This window comes from Hyposmocoma kahamanoa, unplaced genomic scaffold, assembly GCF_003589595.1.
Source record: "Hyposmocoma kahamanoa isolate Upper Pololo Valley unplaced genomic scaffold, ASM358959v1 180, whole genome shotgun sequence".
Taxonomy (NCBI): Eukaryota; Metazoa; Arthropoda; class Insecta; order Lepidoptera; family Cosmopterigidae; genus Hyposmocoma; species Hyposmocoma kahamanoa.
The window spans coordinates 4,307,215-4,329,563 of NW_020653711.1; the positions used below are offsets into that span (position 1 = coordinate 4,307,215).

The following is a 22,349-nucleotide window of genomic DNA, read 5'->3' on the forward strand; positions in this document are numbered from 1 at the left end:
AATTCGAATAAAAATATCTCACCTTTAAGGGTGGTAAATTAGGGGATGAATCCGGTTTATTGCATTTCACCCATTTTCCGTTAACTGATTTGAATTAAAGGTTGGTTAAAAAATAATTAACAATTAATATAGTAAGTAATACTATATTCAAATATTTTTTAAAAGTTTATTGCCGCATCGGGGAATGGAACCGACCAAATGTAAAAAATAGAACCTGTGTTCATAATTACAATAGTTATCTTTTTTATGGAATAAATACCTGCGCATTTGTCTTCCACTATCTTCGCTTACTTATTTAGCTTTCTGACGTTTCCCATCTTTCATAGATAAAGCTGCTTAAATCTACGTTTCCGGACACACAATTCCAACCACCTTGCATTTTTACTTTTTTTATGATATCATGTGACGGGACGAACAAGTTGTTTCCCTGATGGTAAGCGACACGCACATGGACAGCCATAACAGTTGCAGTCCCACTCAGAATTTTACATCGCAAAGATCTGATGATGAGATGACTGCTGCTACGCCCGTCACCATGAGACATAAGTTGATAAGTCTCATGTGCCTGTAATTTCACTAGCACCCTTACCCTCCAAAATGGAATGCTTTTCGCCAGAAATACTGGAAAAATGGCAGTACTTCCTTGGACGAACTCTTTTACAGGGAGCTCTACTACTACTAAATAGTACTAAATATCGTAAGCATAAGCTTAAACAACGTTTGGATTCATCAAGAATAATTAACGCAACTTTGAAATTGGTATACCAAAGGTTATTTCTATAAGTTATTCTTGAAAATTCGGAGAAAATTTTTTCTTCGGTGATAACAATATTTTTGTAAAGGCCTTTAAGAGAAAATATGCAAGGTGGCCATTGACTTACAATTATATGGACGTCGGGTCCACGCTAAAAAGTGTCCGAACTTATAGGGCGTTAAAATCGTATACAGAGCGTCATTCACGTGTTAGTCTTCGTTTGTTCGACTGACAGCGAAGCAAGCAAAATTAGACAGTACTGCGATGACATTACAATTTAAATTCAACGTTTTAGCTTTTTCATATTCCTTGACATGTCACTACGTTTAAATAGGTTGACTTGGGACATTTTTTTCCTAGTTTTTGTATTAGACCCGTCGTCCATTTATTTGTAAGTCAATGAAGGTGGCTATAATTTTGTGTCCGAGAGTGTATAAACAGGATCTATTGTCACTCTCTTTGACAGAGTGACCGTGGATTTACATTTAATGGGAACAACCCTTTTGATCCTAATCGATATCCTATTATTCAAATATTTTGATTCATTCAATTTGTGATGTCATGAAATTTAACTCCTAACGCAAAAGTTATAAGTTCGAGGTTCCAGTCAGCTTGCTTGGGGCATAGCTATTTTACTAACAGAAAAGTTCCCAGTAAGGCTCCAATTTTGATTTCCAAGATTTTCAGTCTTCGTTAAAATAGTACTTTCGATTTGTTAAATATCCAAACTTGATTTTAAATGGTTATGGGAGATTATGGCAGTGATGCTCTTTTTTTCAAAGAAACCAGCCATCAGATTGAAAGTGGGTGGGTACCGTCCATTGACATCGACAAACCTCACTTGTCACTCATCTCAGAACTGGTACATTTTCGATTGTGCTTCGATTGCGTTGACATAACAAATATAGCTTATATTTAAATTTTCTATTCAGATTTAGGGCGTGTTCAAATTAGCCGCTGTTAGGCGCGCTGCAGCAGCGCAGCAGCAGCACAGCAACAGCGCTGTAGCAGCGCTGCAGCACGTCACTTCTCATACAATTTCTAGAAGAGAGCCTGCAACCGCGGAGCGCCCGCGCCGCTGCCGCGCGACACTCGCGCTGCAGTCACGCTCGGTTGTAGTAATGGTTGTGTTTGAGGTAGGTACATATTCATTTTTTAAAATAACCACGAAGGCAGAAAATTTAATTGAAGAATTTATAGAGAATTGAAAACAACACCCTGCAATATGGGATAGCAGTTCCGCCAGTTAGTCCGATCGACTGGAAAAAAAAAGGCATGGGAAAATTTGGTCGCTCTTCAGCAGCGCGACAGTCGCGTGCCTTAATTTGAACACGCCCTTAAAACGTTGGCAACATTTTTTACGAAGGCACATACTTTCCATTGCCTTGAATTATATGGTATATTTTTTTTACTCACCAGTCAGGAATATCCAAAAAGTATTCAGGATAAACATAGGAGACGCCAACATTGTTGACAAGCGTGCCAATCTCGAGGTCAGCGATTTCTTTGGCAATCGTATCGTAGATATTTTCGCCATCACTAAAGTCGACTCTCACGATTTTTGTTGATACTTTGAAATCTTTTTCTGAAACAATTAAGAAGCGTGTTACCATTTATTCAACTGTTCAAGGTCAGCTTTTATGCTGATGAAAGAAAATATAATGACTTACCAATTTCTTCCGCAGTAGCTTTCAGTTTGTCTAAAGAACGGCTGACTAGAACAATGTCACAGCCTCTGGATGCCAACTGTAACAAAAGAAAGAATTTTTAATGAAATATCATAGAGGAATCTTAATCTTGCATACTATTTTCAGGCTCTTTGAATAAATAAAAAAAAAGATATTGGGACTACAGGATGATTTGCAGATTTCCATCCTCTGTCAACTAGAATAGATAGCTGTCTTAGTAAATATTCGTTTTCGGAAATAAGCACCATTGGTCGTCTATTATATGAACAATTATAAGATAATGCTGCCGTCCGCGTAAAACGGGGCTAAGTGACAAAATATTTTTTTGAGATATAATAATCTCAGTACAGAGTACTACAAAAAACCGACCTCAAAAGTACGTGGAATTACGTCTATTTGCTAAGTTTTATTGAAATATCCTTAAATTCGCCTCTATACAGGACTTGACACTGGAGATAATAAAAATATATTCTCACTACTCAAAGAATATTGTGAGAAAAACGCCTTGAATTGGAGAAATAGCAAAATCAACCATTAAAATAATTGCTACTTAAGAAAATTTAGGCACTATTTTAAAAATGAATCTTCATACGTGAACAGCCGCCCTTAGAGGAGGATGATTTCCTTCAAAATGAAATGGGACCACTATGGAAGTATCCCCTTTCCAACAAAAGAAGAATCATGAAAATCGGTTCACAAACACCGGAGTTATCGCGTAACATACATACAAAAAAAACATACAGTCGAATTGAGAACCTCCTCCTTTTTTGAAGTCGCTTACAAAACCATAACCCAGTTTTAGAATATTGAAAAACCCATAACCCCGTTTTAGAATACTGAAATTGTTTAATGATATTTCAGTAACGCATCGTTAGGGTAAATTCCGATAAGTCGAACACCTTAACTAATTTTAACTGTTTTTAAAAAGAGAATTTTGTACTCTACCTTTTACACTATTTAAAACTATTATTTCAAGAGTTGTCACTTAGCCGAATTTCAGTTAGTGGACGGCAGAATACGATACGGACTGGAATGTTTTTTATATCATATCATCGTATAGATCCAACCTTGGCCCCAATTCTGCTAACTTTAAATCATCTCAGCTGTGTGTCAATTTAGGTTATGTGTTTTTTACAATATCAAGTGACGGGACGAACAAGTCGTGCGCCAGACGCTACATGCCTGTACTTTTTAAGCTACATGCCATTTGCGAAGATCTGAGGGGCACTACCACTGCTCACTTATCCTGAGCACTAACACAGTAATGCTGACATTGCTGCTTGGCGGCAGAAATAGGTAAGGTGGCAGTATTACCCTGGACGAACTCTTTCACAAGGAGCTCTACTGACTGCTAAAATTACTACACGATGTACTTATGTATTTGATCAATAAAGCGTATATGGCAGGATTTTGTTCGTTTGATATTCTGCAAAAAGTTGCGAGTATATGCTATTCAACTGCCATTGCAATTTTCATACAACGTATTCTGCTCTTCAATGGCAATCGATAGCATGTCGATGGCGTAATCTACAAATTATTTGACATACAAATTTATAATATATTTAATTTGAAGACTAAATTGTGGACTGAACGAGATAAAAATATATACATAGTTATGTCCATGATAGTAAAGGCAACATCGGTTGTTACTGATAGAAAGAATGTATGCCATTACTGTCATTCCACTGATACTACATTGAGATTCAACCGTTAGCGCCCAGTTACCACGCCTTCAAGTACATTAATGGCGAATCTGAACACTATTTATTATGCAACAACATTTAAATTCCTCTCAATAAAATTACCGCGTGGTCTAGGTAAAAGCTAAACAAATAGAGCGTATTTTGCCATGACAGTTAGGGGCACGCGGTCGCTGCGCGGCGGCAACGCGGACTCCGCTCTTCGACCGCGCGGCGCCGCGCGGTGAGCGCGATGGAATTCGTATCGAATAAATGCGCCCTTATAGTAACTGGATTTTAACAGAATAACAAATCATCGTCATAATTGCAGTATAATCCTAGCGGAGTCTCAGTGGAATTACAATGACTAGTGGTTTTAACCCTTTGACGGCTGTGGACGCTTTAAATCGTCCTTCATTAACTTGACTGATACACCAATGCTACCCTCCTAACTAAGAGTGCAGTAAGTAAGTCAAACCTGTTTTCGAAAAAAACGTGATTAAAGAATGGTTTAAGAAAATAATTTAAAATTTACTCTAGCTCCAAAACTACGCAAGTTACAGCGACGTGGCATATATCAATAGAAAGGTAAAAGAATGAAGATTTGTAAGGTAACATATTTGTATATGTATGTTAAGGTTATGTATGATAATATTTCAAAAGTATACTTATGTTTAGTAACTGCTCTAGTAACACAACTGATCCTCCTAACCATAAAGGCAGTAAGTACCCTAGATACTGCACTAATTATTAGATAAATATCGTACTGCTAATTAATCTAGAAACTACATATTCAAAAACAAATTAATAATAATATACATAATAAATAACCGCAGTATCTATTAAGTGACTGCAGTTGTTGCTAAAAATACACTTCATATTGATACTATTTTCTAATGTTTTATATACAGTCGAAACTCACAATTTGTTAGTATTTTTAGCAGCATGCTGCATTGCTTGAGGTTTTGGTGAGTATCGGTGGGCTAATTCCCTCCCTTCACTTTTTTCTTTCCTCTTTTCTCGTTTCCTTCCCTTCTGTAGTGTTAGCAACGACTGAGTAATGCCATTGGTATTACACGCGTACATGATAGGCTAAGGTAAGAGTTCGAGTCCTATTGTTTATTGTATACACAACTGCTTATTCAAGGAATAAATGATTTATATTTCTATTTCCCAAGACGGACAAACTGTTAATTGGATTGGGAATATAAAGAGATGAGAAAATATAGTATTTTATATAGATATATTAATTTCGTACATTTATAAAATCGGAATTAAAACAAAGAAAATTCTTGTATTATTTATTTGTTCAAATCCCATATATATTATTCCCAAATATATGAACCCTTAATCACATTTCGATTGACAATAAACAATACAAAAAAAAATCAAACCTTGCCTTATATTGAAGTTAGTTAAAGTTCAGTCTCCTTATTACAATTATTTAGCTGAGGAACTATAATTTGAGATCACGTTTCTTTATTAAAAAACTATATTACTATTATTAACGCTATGACAACGGCTATGACATTCAGTCTTCTCTGATTAATTATTTTACTTGAGATCACCTTTATATATCAAAAAATAAAATTTTTTCACAAGTATTTATAAATATTACGTATTACGCACAGGAAGCGGACGACGCACAGAGGAGTATTTCAACTCAAAGTTGCTCAAAATGATTTTGTGAATTTTATCGTTTTGACATGTAATAAAAAGCAGTTTAAAGTCATTATATTGTATTTAAAACACAGATTTTTGGTTGTATTGAAAATTAATTGCAAAAAATATAATATTAATGGTATTCGTCTTCATAAGACCCATCGTCATTTTCGTTACACCTAAGTTGATGTTGCGTTCGATGCTTCCGGCAGCAGAAGTTCCTATGTCTCAATGGGGAAAAAATTACTTTTTTTTCTGTGGCATTTGCATTGTACTGCTCAAAAAAGAATCAGAATTTAACAAAAGTCTGTGTTAAATATACCTGCGGGACTTTTTTATTTAGAAAGATTATCAAGAATAACTAAGTTATAAGTTACACACAAAATCACAAGTTAACTAGGCTTAACTGATATAACTGATATACATGATATACATTTTTGCCGTGGGGCGACGGCTTAAGAATACATTGTCGCCTCCCCATACATGCCCGTGGGGGTCGTAAGAGGCGACCGAGGGCGTCACAAGTGTCCATCTGCTTAGCGTTGTGGTAGGCTTTGTGCCGACTGGATAGCGACCACAGTACACACGGCGGAAAACCCTCCACAGTGAAACGCTTTTGCGAATCGCGTTCAGGGATCAGTTGGTGTACATCCAGTGCACGTGGAGTTTTCGGCGCGGTATCTGGGAGGACTGAGGCGGATATTCGCCATGTCACTTGTTGAGGGATATCTAGTTGACCTGCCGCCCAGGGAGACCCGTAGAAACGGTTGTCCGCTGGCCGCCCGCGGTACAGTACAGGGGCCCAATAGGGACTAACTACCCCTAGAGGCTGCCCCACCATGCCGCGCATAATCTTGGGGTAGGTCGTCGTGCCGGTTAGTGACCGGAATTTGGGGTCCCGGCGGCATATCCCGGGGGGGTACGGGGGCCCTTTCGTTCGGCGGGTCAGCCGGCTATCCTTCAAAAGATCAACGGCATGTATTGCAGTTCCCCTCGTTTTTCTTCTTCGATGCGGTGCCGAAGACTTCATCTCTTCACACTACCGCCTTCTTACCCACCATGACAGCGCAACATAAGAATGCAGATCGTTCAGCGGTGCCTAATCCCCCCACCGCGTTTATTATTGAGTTCGCTAACATCCGCGGACTCCACTCCAACCTCAAAGCTGTCCACCATCACCTCGAGACAGCCCGGCTTGCCCTGCTTTTCCTGACGGAGACGCAGATTCGCCGTCCGAATGATATGAGTTACTTGAACTACCCCGGCTACTCGCTTGAGGAAAACTTTCAGGCCAAAGCCGGGGTATGTGTATATATTCGTTCGGATGTGTGCTGTCGCCGTCTGCGCTGCCTGGAGGACCCCTCCTTTTCCACTATGTGGGTGCTCGTAGAATCTAGTTGTTCAGCTAGAGTCTTCGCGTGCTTATATAGATCCCACAGCGGGGATGCGGAGACAACTAGGCTCTTTGACCAACTGAGCCAGGCGACTCTTGACGCGCAGGCGCAGTTCCCATCTGCGGAGATGGTCGTGTTGGGGGACTTTAATGCTCACCATGAATCATGGTTAAGTTCCCTCAAGACTGACCATGCAGGAAGAACTGCCCACGCTTTCGCTCTCACGCATGACTTGACCCAACTGGTAACCCAGCCCACCCGGGTTCCAGACATATCGGATCATGCACCCTCTTTGCTTGACCTTCTGCTCGCGAGTCACCCTACCTACTATACAGTATCAGTCAGCGCCCCCCTGGGAAGTTCTGATCACTGTTTGGTTGGGTGTAAGGTTTCCCAAATGCCTCCAACTAAGCTGAAGGAGGTCACTCGTCGCATTTGGCACTACTCGTCGGCGGATTGGGATGGTATGCGCGACTACTTTGCGTCCATCCCTTGGTTGCAGCACTGCTTTGCGGGAAAGGATGCCTCAGCAGCTGCCGATGCTGTTGTCGATGAGATTGGAACGGCTATGAATTACTACATACCGTCTTCCAGTGTCATCGCCAATCGCAGAGGACGCCCTTGGTTCAATCGCGAATGCATGGACGCTGTTAGTGGAAAACAGGCTGCATATCGTGGTTGGATCAAGGGTCGTGTAACAAAGGATCCCAACCTTGCGTCCCTTAAAGCAGCCTATAACAAAGCAACCAAGTCTTGCAGGAGGGCTTACATAAGAGCGGATGCCCAGCGCGTTTCACGGATTGGCCAGAAGCTGGTAGCCCATCCCACCGGTAGTCGTGCCTACTGGAGCCTGGCCAAAGCCGTGCAGTCCAATTTTTGTCGTTCGTCGCTGCCGCCTTTGAGGTGTCCCAATGGATTTTTGGCCTATGGCCCCGAAGAGTTTTGGGGCTAACTCACGCATTCACGACCAAGATGCGCAACCGCCGTCAATTCCCTACTGCGGAGTCACAATGCCTGATATAGTTATCAGACAATGTGATGTCCGCAAGGAACTGCAGACTCTTGACGTGCGGAAAGCCTATGGTCCGGATGGGATACCTCCTATCGTCCTTAAAAGGTGTGCGGCGGAGTTGTCTCCCGTACTGACGCGCTTATACCGCCTCTCATACCAATCTGGTAACGTGCCCCTAGCTTGGAAGGAGGCCAACGTGCAACCTATCCCCAAGAAAGGAGATCGGTCTGATCCGACTAACTATCGCCCAATAGCTGTCACTTCAGTGCTCTGCAAAGTGATGGAGCGGATTCTAAATATCCAGACAATCCGGCACCTGGAACGTCACTCCATTCTTAATGATCGACAGTACGGGTTTCGACCGAACAGATCAACGGGTGACGTTCTAGCGTATCTAATGCATCTCTGGGGTGAAGCTATCGACAAACAGGGCGAAACCTTAGCGATAAGTCTGGATATTGCTAAGGCCTTTGATCGGGTCTGGCACCGTGGTCTCCTCTCCAAGCTTCCGGCATATGGTCTTCCCGGCCGCCTTTGTGAGTGGATCTCCGGCTTTCTGCGCGAGCGAAGATTGCGTGTCCTTGTTGACGGAAGCACTTCGCGGCTCGTGACAGTTAATGCTGGGGTGCCACAGGGCTCCGTGCTGTCGCCCACGCTGTTCCTTCTGCATATCAATGACTTGTTGCCTTTTGGCAACATTCATTGCTATGCAGATGATAGCACAGTGCACGGTTGCTATTATAAGCAACCGTCAAGCGGCCGGGAGGACCCTGAGAGAAACCGGGAAAAACTTGTCGCTGAGCTCGACCATGTTTTGGAACATATATTGTCGTGAGGCTCCCGAAACTTGGTTGAGTTCAACGCCAAGAAAACCCAGGTATGCGCGTTCAGTTCCAAAAAATCCCCATTCCTTCCACTTCCCCATCTTCAGGGTACAACGCTGACGCTGCAAGACAAGCTCAGCTTGCTGGGGATGAGCATCCGGAAGGACATGAGCAATAAAGAGTATATAGAGAGCGTCATCTGTACCGCGTCGCGCAAGGTTGGCATCCTGAACAAGGTGCACCGATTTTTTACTCCAGAGCTGCGATACCTGTTGTATAAAGCTCAGGTCCGAAGCAGCATGGAGTACTGTTTGCACCTTTGGGACGGCTCTGCCAAGTACTTGCTCGATGCCCTAGATGGACTGCAGCGCTACGCCTTCCGTGTTGTCAACGATCCTCATGTAACTGAGCATGCGGAGTCGTTACAGCTTCGCAGAGATATAGCGTCTCTTAGCGTATTCTATCGCCTGTACCACGGCGAGTGCTCTGAAGAGTTATTCAACCTTATCCCTTCCTCTCCTTTCCATCAGCGGACCACCCGTGCCGGACTGCGTTGCCACAGTTGGACGGTCAGTTCAATACCGTCCCGCACTAAAAAGTTTGGCAATTCGTTTTTATGCCGAACCATCAAATTGTGGAACCAACTCCCGGCGCATGTATTCCCTCCCCTCTATAACATCGGGTCCTTCAAACGTAGTGTGAAGAAGCATTTGGCCAGACCGGCAAAATGATAGTGACGGAGTGAAGATATTTGTGTTTTCCATCCGTTACTCTCATCTTTGGACTGTATTCGCACTTTCCATCAGGCGCGGTGCAGTCATTTTGCCGAGTCACAATTATAAAAAAAAAAAAAAAGAAACGTGTGAATATAGTGATTACAAAAAAAACGTTATCTTTTATTGTGGAATGTATACGGTAAGAAATATCACTTTATCAAGTGCAATCGGAAAATATAATTTTAAATTAAAGTACGTACGAGAAAGTAAGTGCGTAAGAGGAAACTCTTCAATATTCATCAATAGGTATTACAAAACTTTCACCACACATAAACACAGAATTGAGTTGAAAGATTACGTTTAAACAGGAGCGCTGAAATTCCCGTTTAGTGGTGTAACGGTTATTAAGCTTTAACGATACAAGTTTTGTAGATGAATTTAACAAAATTTTTTCAATCGACTTTACATCGATTGTTACTTAGAACACATCTGTGCGTTGACTGATTGCCACGAGCTTAGAGGCGTCTTGTCACCAATTATAATTGCAACTACAAAATGTTATAGATTTCCTAATAGTAACTGCAGTATCTAATAGATACCGCACTTATAATTAGCTCTAAGATAGTAGATTTTGTAAAACATAAATAATTTAGTGCAGTAACTGTTAGATACTGCAGTTATCATTGCCTCTGAGATGGTAGATTTTGTAAAACATAAATAAAATAAGTGCAGCAACTATTAGATCCTGCGTTTATTGCTAGAATTCCATCGCCACTGACGCAAAAATTATATAATAACTAATCTTACTGCACTTTAAATTGGCAAATGTTATAATATTGTACTAAGTTACTGCAGTTTCACTTCCTGTATTCAGGGTTACCGTGGGAACTTTGATACGTGAGTTAGAGCCAAATATAGACCTTGTTTTGGTGTTAACGATTGTGTATTTAACTAAATTTCGTCAAAAATGCTAGTTACTGCACTTTCCACGAGGACAGCAGAATGGCGCCTTAAAGCGGCAATAAAATTCTTGCGTCTTTTAATTTTCAATTGAAATTAATAAGTTTATGTTAAGATATTTCTTCTGTTATTTGTATGTTATAGTCAGACTCGACGGCAAGACCAGGGTACGGCGGGCGTTCGGGCCAAGCCCTCCGCCAGTCATACACCTTTACGGGCGTCTTCCAGACTTGGGTATGGACTCGCCGGGGCTTGTGGGTAGCTTTAGAGATGGACACGAGCGTCTGCCCCGGTGGTGTGTGGCCGGGGCGTTGGTCCCGCGCGCAACTAGCACGACTTAGTAGCGGTCTAATTGAGGGTCTGAGGCGAGGAGACGCGCGGGATACGTGAGTTGTCCTTTAAGCCGGTAGCTATGTCCGGACATTGTCGGACGCTGCTACTTGGCATCTCCGACACTAGCCCGTAGAGCTAGTAGAGGATGAGCTAGACATCTTGCGGTCCGTCCGGCCGCGTAGGAATTTGGGAACTGGAGAGACACCGTTCATTCGGCGTCGGGAAGTGAGCGTGTCTTACAGCTCTGCCACCAATGAGGTAGTCATAATTTGGTAGTCGACTTAGAGTCGGCGGCTCAGCGGTGGCAACTTTTAGCCGTGCAAAGCGCGACGGGAAGTGAGCGTGCCTACAGCTTCGGCACGTATCTGGAAAATAGGGAGGGTGCCGTACGTGCACCTGGGGCGGCTCACCTAAGGCACTAGCCTTACAGAGAACCGGATGAAGTCCGTGCAAACGTGCTGGTCCGGGGTTAGGACCTTAGTTAGGTGGTCCCTGTCCGAGTTCACTTGCACAGGTCTTGGGGCTCTTCTCGTATACTCTAAGGGTCGGTAGGGAACACTATAATCAAAACTGATGTAGAAACATAAAGGGCTGTATATTCTAGCTAAGTATGGCTTCAGTGTTGCATTTTATGTTCAGTAATATTCTTCTTTGACTTAGGAGAGTTGAAATAATATAAGGTGGAAATCCATAACATGTCACATCACTATACAGGCTTGGCGTCTAGGGAGCGAAACTAGTTTGTTTCAGTGGTGGTCAAAAGGATAAGAAAATTAGCTGACTTGCGGTCTCTTATTGGTTTCTCATACCCGCCATATTACCAACGATCGATCGAGCTGTTATTCCGGAACAGTAACTATGGAGCATTTTGTCTTTTGCAAACAAACTTGAAACGTTCTATAAAACAAATGTGGAGCATTATTAATATCACGATTTAATCCCACAGCTATTTGCTATTAATCAAGAACGCTATCTTCAGTGTTTATCAATATAGTAACGGCGTTATTAATGTGTGCTGTTTATTAGCAAAATTGCTGCTCTGTTTATGATTGTGGAATATTCTCGTTGTTGTGGAATATTCTAGTGTTGTATACAAAGGCTAGTATAGTATTAGTATAATGCCATTATATGAGTTTTATTATTTCTTCATCGCAAACTTTCATAGCGTTATTAAGTATAGGAAATGAAACTATTATTTTTGCATATAAATCGGGTTTATTTGTTTTTTAAAACAAACCAACTTTCGGAACTGGTTTATAATACAAAATGACGGGACTAACAAGTCGTGTACCTAGTAATGAGCGACACGCCTGTTCATAAGAGTTGCATTGTCACTCAGAACTTTAAATCACAAAGATCTGAGGGGCACTGCTAATACGGCGTCGCGCTGAACATTAATTATGTTCCGGTTTTGAACGGTGAAATTACAGGTATATGGAAGTTGTCAACTTAAGTTACAGGGTGCAAGTTCTCTGAGTGGCACTGCAACTGTCAAGGATAGACATGTCGCTTATCACCAGGTGCACTATTCGTTTGTGCCGTAGCTTCATATCACCAGAAAATTAAATAAAATAGTTTAGAATAAAATAGAAAACATTTATTGCATACTTTTGTCATTGTATACTGTGTTCTGAAATAGAATACCTTTAATATACAATGCGACACGATTTATTTTTATTTTCCTAGAAGCGTAATATTCTAGCGTTCATATTTTAAAGTCGCCTTGAGAATCTGGGATCTGTGTAAGTCACCACAAGCTTCGTTATGCAAACCGCACGCAGTAAGTTACGTTATAGGGCGTTTCTTTGCAAAAAAATTGAGAACAATGAAAATTGAACATTATGGTAGTAAAAAAATCATGATTTTTAATAATCTTAATATTACAATTGTTAAAGCGACATCTTAAGTTAGCTGCTGGTAGCTGTAAAAGAAAATGTCTGAGTGAAGAAAAACTTTCATAGATTTCTCACAGATGGCGCTACGGCAAAAAGTCATTAAAAACCAAAAACAAAGATCTGACCTGTTCCGTGGCTCAGTTGAGTGAGCGTCAGCCACGGTACGGTGAGGTAGCTGCTTCGAGTGCAGCCGGATCGAAGGTTCAAGTGGAGATTTTTAGATGATTTTAACCCAGATTGTATGTGATATGCGGTTCAAACGATTATCCGCCACATATCGTGCCTTGTGTGGCCTAACATCTGCATGTAGTATATACATCCCTTGCCATATAGTCCATCCAATGTGCGCTTGGCCATGTAACTAGGAAGGGAACATTAGAAGAGGAAGGTCATGATGACGTACTCGGATCATACAGAGAATGTTCTTAAAAATACTGGCATAGTGAGAAGAATTAATAATAAATAAAAAAAGAAAAAGTAATATAAGTGAAGTAAGAGAGGTTAGCTAGGATCACGCAAATTGACGAATCAATAGTGTAGCATGTAATCTTCATCACTGCATGGCGGCTGGCATACATGTTATTATAATACAAACTAGATTTAAGTACAATTTGCTATGCATGCTCTCTCTCTCTTTCTCTATATTGTATATATAATACACACATTATACATAATATATATATATATATATATATATTTTGTATATATATATATATATATATATATATATATATAATCTTCCAAAACTAAACTCAACGATAACCCGAGAACAGGACATTGCCTAGGTTAGTTTAGCCTAAATATTGTATGCAAATTAGCAGTGGCGCGGCTGCAGCGCTACAGTGGCGCCACTGTAGTGTTTCTATAAGCTTCTAATTTGAAGGCGTCCTTTGTATTTGCTACGATCCTGACACACATAAAGCATCAATTATGATAAAAGCGAATGAATTAATCTTAGATATTAATTAGTTCAATTTTGTGTTAATTAATTGACTTTTATTCAAAACCCTGTTTGTAAACTTCCCAAAATATAAAGATATTTCTATTGCGAAGTAATCACATAATTGTTAAGTCACTCCCAAGGTTCAAGAAAATAATTTTGTTAAATTTATTAAAACGAGATTGTTCGGGTCGTCTTCGACGCCTCGTCCGAATTGCGTTGATAAATTCGCGATTTTCGTATAATTCACTTGGTTAAAACAAAGCTTTGTAAATATTTTGAATGAAATAATAACAGAGTCAATTATTGATTCTAAATGTTCATCCGTTATTAACACTCGCAGTTTTGTTTTTATCTCTTATTGAGATCTTAGGTTTTCGCGATTGTTACACATAGAAAAAGAATCTGTTTTTTTTTCGGATCTAAATCACGTATATTTGTTTTTTCAAAGTTAAATTTAAAAAAAAAATTAGATCCCAAAAAAAGTTTCATTTCCTATATTTAATCTTGTGACAAAGGAATTATAATAAAAATTTGTGTCGATCCGCAAGTAAAGGTGTCTTCAAAAGAGGAGGAGTTTCTTAATTCGACTGTATTCCTTTCGGGTGTATGTTACGCGGTTTGTGAACCGATTTTGATGATTTTTTTTTGTTGGTAAGACGGTATAAAAATTTGTGTCGATCCGCAAGTAAAGGTGTCTTCAAAAGAGGAGGAGTTTCTTAATTCGACTGTATTCCTTTCGGGTGTATGTTACGCGGTTTGTGAACCGATTTTGATGATTGTTTTTTGTTGGTAAGACGGTACATCAGTATTTTTGTTGGAAAGAGGGTACCTCAGCAGCTCGTTAAAAAGTGAAAAGGTAATCTTCAAAAGCAACAATTATAACAAATACCCTTGGCTACAAGTAGACAATAAAAGATCCCATAAAAAAATTCACTAACGAGGAACGTTACGTGGAAAACGACAATTTGATAATTCGTTATTAAATTACGTTGAAACAAAAAAGCAACACTTCAACGGTAATTGTATTGTTTTTAAAAACAAGACATAACAACATAAAGTTTTCTAATCCTAGAGTAAATGAAATACCACTACATACACACATAACATACCTACATATAACATAGGTATACCTTTGAGTATTGTACAAAGTGTCAAGTACCAGTTTGAGTAGGTACTTAATGTAATCTGTATTAAAATTATAATAATTTAAGCATTACTTTTATTTAAATTCCTATATCTGTCAAGAAATGTGGAATTTTGAGACTGCTTCTACAAGCGTCTAATTTAGTGGTGGCGGCGCCCAAAGACTGTGGTCTCTGCCTAACCTATGGAAAAAGGATGTGAAGTGTATGTACGTATCTATACAGAATGAACATAATACATTTACCAAAAATAAATGTTTAAAATTTTTTAAATTTTTAAGTTTATGTTGTAGGTACTATCTAACCCTTTTTAGATCTGTTTGAACTTAATAAATAATTACGTTCAAACGTGCAAGGGTCCCCCACCCGCGCTTCAGCATTTTGCTCAGATTATTGTGTTATAATAACAAATGATACAATTCATAAACATTATTGCAACATAAAGGAAAATTCCTTCTATCTAATTCGATACGAACCAGCGTCTGTTGCCACACCGGGGCCACCGCTAATACCACTGAGCTACAGACCGAATCAATATAACAATAAGAACGTCATGACATTTAATATATATAATTATAGATAATTTGGTAATTTCACAAGTTCTCTCCCACCCATTACAAGCATTGGGACTAAAGTTTTTTAAACTAAGTAAATAAAATATAATTAATAACATTACAACATTGACGTTGTGACATGTAACGAAATATAAAAAACTAAACCATTTAATTCAAATTGTAACGTCATTGCAATACTGCCTAATTTTGCTTGCAACAATTTAAGTGCCAAAGAACACGATATTCGGCGTCTACTGGAAACTTAACAAAATGCACCATATTTAGCTTCGACTGAAAATTACTTGAACACAAGAGTAATGGAGTAGCCTTTCTCCTAAATGTTAATTAATTTTCATATATATTATTATGTCGAATTTTGTACAAATTCACTTAAAGAAATAATAAAGAGTTGGGCAGATACATACATACTAATAAACTAATATTACTACAAATGTGAAAAAGTGTGAAAAAGCGTGTACTATAAGAAATGTACCGATATTCCAACTAAACGTAAACTCAAATATCCGTAATTCCGAAAACCGATTTATAATAAAACCGTTACGCTTTCAAGTAATTTTGATGCTTTTGTTTTGTAATATTCCTAAAAAAATACATTTGACATTATGAAAATTCGAGCTAACGTTATTTCGGGCAAATGTATTTTCTGACTTCTGATAGGTAATCCCTAGCCGTAAAACGAGTACAACAATGTTTTGTTAGTTATTGCTAAAATTTAATAAAAAGTCATTTTAAAAATAAGATTATAATCAACACGACTCTATAGTTTCTTTGTTCGAAATATTTCAATCGCTTATGGTTCGAACATTTGAAAATGACCAAGAAGTTTATATACGCTTCTTGAAATTGACGTAATGGGTCTCTTTCCATCTTTTGCGCATGCAATGTGTAGAAAAAGGACAGTTAGCGATTTAATTATTTTGTTTGCTTTTGTAATTTATATTTTCGATTAATTTTATATAAATTAAATACTATACAACTGTACAAAATAACATTTTAAAATGATAACTATGATAACACTTTATATTTGTTAAGTGAAAATATGATAGAAAATCCTGTTTATACACTTTACTGTAGTAATTTTTACAAGTTATTATTATATATAGTACTGCATAATTGACAACCGCGCTGTCAGTCGAACAAATGAAGACTGCTGCGCGATTGACGCTCTGTATGCGATTTTAACGCCCTATAGGTGCGGACACTATTTATCGCGAACCCGACGTCCATTTGTTAATAGGTCAATGCAATACAATAACTAATATACATACACCGGCACATTTAGTGGATCACTAGTAAAAACCCCAAAACAATGCAGTGTTTTTTCAAAAGATTGAATTGTTATTTCATTTTTTTTATTTTAAGGTCTTTTTTAGGTCTAAGTAGAAAATAAAAAATTTGTCGATTATCATTTTTTTTTTGTTTTAATTTCTTATTAATAATACGGATTTGTGAAGAGGCTTATGGATGATTTTGCGTTCTAGTAAATTTCGTAAATATTACTTGTAAAAGTTTTTTTTTATTAAATTTTGATTTAATCAATACTAAGTGTTACAATATATGGTCCGAAGAAATATATGTAAAACGGCCCTATACAAAAATAGCGTTGTTGATATGGCACCCAAAATATTTAATAAAATTCCAGACGCAATAAAAAATCTTAGTGGAATGCAATTCAAGCATGTATTAAAACAATTATTAATTGACAAATGTTACTATAGCATAGAAGAATATTTCAATGATAGTTTCTTAGAATAGGTAAAAGCTGACAGTTGGGTACCATTTAATTATTAATATTTTTAGACTTTTTAATTATTATTAGTTTTTTTGACATTGTATACATTTTTCTTTTATTTTGACATTACATTTTTATTTAATTGACTTCGTATGCCACTTTACTACTTACTACTTTGTCTAATTCTTATTTATTTAAATATAAATGTTACTATTTTATATTCTAACTTTTCTATTGTTCTGCTAAATGTGCCGGTGTGTGTATATAGTATAACGAAAAATCGCAGCTGAAATTACGAGCGCGCAATTTTACTATTCTTACCTGTCTTGCATATTGTTTTCCGATGCCGTCGGTGCATCCGGTAACCACTGAAACAAAACAAGATCAAAATTATAATTCCTGTTTGTGCACGTTATTATGAACTCATTATACGTTCCACCGCTGGGCATGGTTCTAAGGAGTGTTTAGGCCATAGTCACGCTGAAACAATGCGAGTTCGGGGCAATTTTTTACCAGTAATTATGCATTAAGAATAAGAAGATTAAGAACATAGACGATCTCGGTGATTCAACCGTTTCCACCGTGGGCGTTGGATGAGGAGGTTCCGGGTTCGATTCCCGGTAGGTCCAATTTGAGAAATAATTTTTTGTAAATTGGTTATTGTCTGGGTGTTCTAGGTAGTACAAACTTATCATCATAGTTAAAAAACCCATGAACAGTATTTAGTGTTCAACAATTTACTTACAGCACTCTACGTAATCGAATTTAATAAAAATCTTATTTTAAATTTTGACTGACATTACAAAAATGCTCTTGTGACCCGTGCCCCGAAGTGCAATGTATAATAAGTTGACGACTAATGCAAGGAAAATGTTATTCAAAGTTCCAATCATTAGCCGAAATATTCGTAATGCAAACGGAGAACCTGAAGCGTAGTAATCGTATATTTGGAGATAAAGCTAGTTCCACAATTTACCGAGTTCATAGATTTGCATAATTTGCAATTGATCTGCAAGTCTTAGATGGAAATATAGCCTAATGGTTCGGTAGTAAGCCAACTCTTTTTTATCTGATTTTGTAGGTACGACAGATGGAAATCGTGTATATTGTAAATTTTGTGTACTAAGATAGAAGTGGACCTAACCTAAGCCCTTGAGTTTCTCGTGTCCATAAGTCTTCATACAACGAAGACACTACCTTTGATCGTCACGTGCGAGTGAGTCTTATTTAAATTGAGCGCAGTATATTTGTGAAATCGAGTATATTCAACGTTCAAGTAATAATGTTAACTAATTAGGACAATGGCCTAATGGAATAATAAATAGTATAACACAATAACTTTAGCAACATTTGTAACAATAGTTTTACCGCTAGATGGCAATGGTTCTGATTCGTGGCGTTAAGATTTTCACCCCTTCTCTTACTAGTGTTTGTAACAATAGTTCCAATGTTTACCACTAGATGGCACTGGCATAGAAAACGCAATTTCCGAATCGCGGTGTTAAGATTTTACCAAATGTGACCAGAATTTTGTATGAGATTGATCTGATCTATTTATTCTTCTACTTGTCTAAGTTATTGTTGATCGATTCAACGATTGCATTTCTACGGTTATCCTCATTACTAAGGAAGCATTTCGAACTCGCGCCCATCTTTAGGGACAGGGCCCCGATTCAGAACTCTTCAATATTTTGACCGAATCGTTCGATAGGATATCGTTCTTGAATCGAAGGGCGCTTTCGAAGCTATTCAGAATATTCGAGTTAAACGTTCGATTCGGATTCGGATACGATATCGTTATCCAACAACAATTCTAAATCAGATGTGTGCACATTTTTCATATATTTGATGCATGGGAAGTGTCACATGCTATTGGTGCATTCTGTGACCTTTCCAAAGGCTTTTGATTGTGTGTACCATGATACACTGGTCAGGAAACTTCGCCATTATGGTGTGGCGGGACGTGATCTCGACCTTCTTAAATCGTATTTGCGTGGTAGGATACAGAGGGTCGATGTTAACGGTACGAGATCATCAGGGTCTGCAATTAGCATGGGTGTCCCTGAAGGTTCAATTCTAGGCCCATTTTTGTTTTTAGTTTATATTAATGACTTACCTAGCCTCATGGAGGGTACAAAACATGAAATAGTATTGTTTGCTGATGATACTCCCTTAATATTTAAAGTTAAAAGGCACCAATGTTCCTACGACGATGTGAACAATGCTATATCTAAAGTTGTTGATTGGTTTGCTGTTAATAACCTACTCCTTAATGAGAAAAAAATAAATTGTGTGAAATTGACATTACCCAATGTTAGAGAGACGGTTATTGATTATACGTTCATTAATTATCAATTCCTTAGAATGGGTGGAAAACTTTTTATACCACTATGTTCACTCATCTCTTCAAATAAAAAATTTTAAACCCACATTTCCCGCGACACAGGGTTTCCTTAGTACGGGGCTATGTTGAGTGTGTGCGTTATTGAGTCATTTAGTAGCACTAGATTTCGTGAAAGAGCTCATCCAGTGAAGTGCTGTCAACTTACCTATTTCTGCCGCCAAGCAGTAATGTGAGCATTATTGCGTTTCGGTTTTGAAGCGTATGGGTGCTGTTGAAATTACGGACACATGGGACTTGTTAACTTACGTATCATAGTGACAGGTGTAGTGGCAGTGCACCTCAGAACTTTGTTATTAAAAGATCTGAGTGGTACCGCAATTGCCATAGACAAGCGTGTCGCTTACCATTAGGTTCACAACTTGCCCGGCCCGTCTCTTGCATCACATCACACACGTTAAAAAAAAAGTTATGGCTATGGTGGACAATGGCTATGAACTCATGATATAAAACCAATACCTAATTAAGGGTCTTGTACAGTTTGATGATGATATTATGTGGTTATTGGCTAAGATAATGTTAAAATATTGGCTCTAATATTGTCTCCGGATTGAAAAAAAACAACGCAAATGCACTCGATACTTATACGAGAGAATGTATGGTTATTATCCGCTGCTCTTTCCTTCCTTATTTGTCTACGGAATGGTCGGTCTTGTCACCTTGGAAGTAAGACGTAAAGTTCGCACCGTACTCCATTACGTATTTTTCCTTCGAGGTAAGATGGACAAACCCACACAGAGCAACGTCGATCTGTTTGTGCCAAACAGGTACGTCTGCACGGGCCGATGCCGACATCAATTGTTTGCGCCCCCCGTGCGACACACTCGCCAGGGCTGACAACGCGCCCACGAAACGCGTCGCTAAGGTCCAGGATGCTGACATCTTTTGCGACAATATTGGCAAAAAAATACTTTGCTATATAAGAAGATATAAGGCAAACCTAGCGTATCAAATATGTATGTAGTATAAGTAATTAGCATGTATTCGTTTTGGTTGTTACTGTAAGTTTACATTGTGTCTTTAATAAATAATTAAACGCAAAATAGGCGCCTTGATGTTGAGTTGCGGACACCAGCCCGTTACACCAAGTACCAAGTACCAAATAATTAAATAAATAAAACTACAATGATATTATTGTGTTACACTAAAAACGCAATTGACATTTTGGTCAATGCATGTTGAATGGTGCCACAGACGTTTTTACTAAATTTCAATGCATTTTTAAAGCTGAGTAAATAGTCAAATTATCGTAGTCAGTGTAAAGTATCTTAGTATGCCAAAACAACAATAAATTTGTTGAGTTGGCATACGGAGCTACATTATTCTGTAACAATATGTGGAGTTGATACAGTAGGGAGCTGTCATTTGAATATTAGGGTATTAAACTGTGAGATACAGTTTTCATGTGATATAGTGCCGAGGGTTAAAACGCAGGCGAAGGAAATCCAATAGAATGTAGCTAATGATACCATAATATCACATACAATACCAAGTGACCTAACTTCAAAGTTTTACGAAAATCTGTTATTTACATCACAAAGAATTGTAAGTAACTGGAAGATGTACGTACCCATAAAAGGCAATGTGGTTATCAAAACGTCTAAGTTAATATGATACATTGTTGTCCATTCAAAATTTTCATTAACTTTACATCATTAACAGTGATCTAAAAAGTATACGAAATACAGATTACATCATATCAACACATAGCCTGTAATAAATTTACATTTTTACCAATCACGGGTTTTAAGTTTTCACAACTGTTTTAAAATATTTTAGGACCTGTTTTAAAATCAATTTTAAAACTTAAAGTTAATTAAAACTAAAAATTAATTTTAAAACAGCACGTAACTATTTTAAAACTTTTTTAGCACTTCATGCTATTTATTTTCATGTTTAATTACTCGTTTCGTATAATTATATGAAAAAGCTGACATGTTCAGCGTTATTGGATACTGGTTGTATTTTTTATAATATCAAATGACCGGAGGAATACGTCTTGGCAATGGTAGTTAGCGACACGCCTACCCATAACAGTTGTTCAAAGATAACCGTTTCATACGACGAAGACCTACATCCACGGTTGATTAACGAAACATTGTTATAAAAACCTGGTGGTAAGCGACACGCCTGCCCGTAACAGTTACAGTACCAGTCAGTGCTTTAAATCACAAAGATTTGAGGGGCACTGCCACTGCGCCCGCAACCCTGAGACTTAAGTCGAAAAGTTCCATGTGCCTGTAATTTCACCGGCACCTCAAAACCAGAACGCAGTATCACGTTACTACTTGGCGGCAGAAATAGGTAAGGTGGCACTACCTTCCTGGACGAAGGCAACGTATTCCCAGTATTGAGTAACTTAATGCAATAATTAAAGTTTTATTTTATGATATCTAATGACGGGAGGAACAAGTCGTGCGCCTGGTTGTAAACGACAACACTTAAGCATAACAGTTGCAGTCAGAGCTTTAAATCTCAAGGTGTGAAGCGCATTGCTACTGCAACCGGCACCTTGAGATATGAAGTTAACAAGTCCTGGAATGCTGGGCGACAGAAAAAAATAGTGATCGATCGATATCATAACAATCTTCAGAGAAGTGTCCGCATTTGACCTCCAGCTTTCCTGATGGAAAGTGATG

At 38.5% G+C, this 22,349-nt stretch overlaps 1 protein-coding gene across 1 annotated transcript in view; it reads right to left on the reverse strand.

Annotated features, from left to right (window-relative positions):
* LOC113225993 (very-long-chain 3-oxoacyl-CoA reductase) overlaps positions 1-22,349 on the reverse strand; it is a 66,593-nt gene that overhangs the window by 15,831 nt on the left and 28,413 nt on the right. Inside the window, exons 2-4 of the mRNA XM_026458489.1 lie at positions 17,631-17,677; positions 2,425-2,500; positions 2,171-2,339 (exon numbers count right to left, since the gene is read on the reverse strand). Of these exons, the coding sequence (XP_026314274.1) occupies positions 2,171-2,339; positions 2,425-2,500; positions 17,631-17,677 (292 nt within the window). The remainder of the gene's footprint in view (positions 1-2,170; positions 2,340-2,424; positions 2,501-17,630; positions 17,678-22,349) is intronic.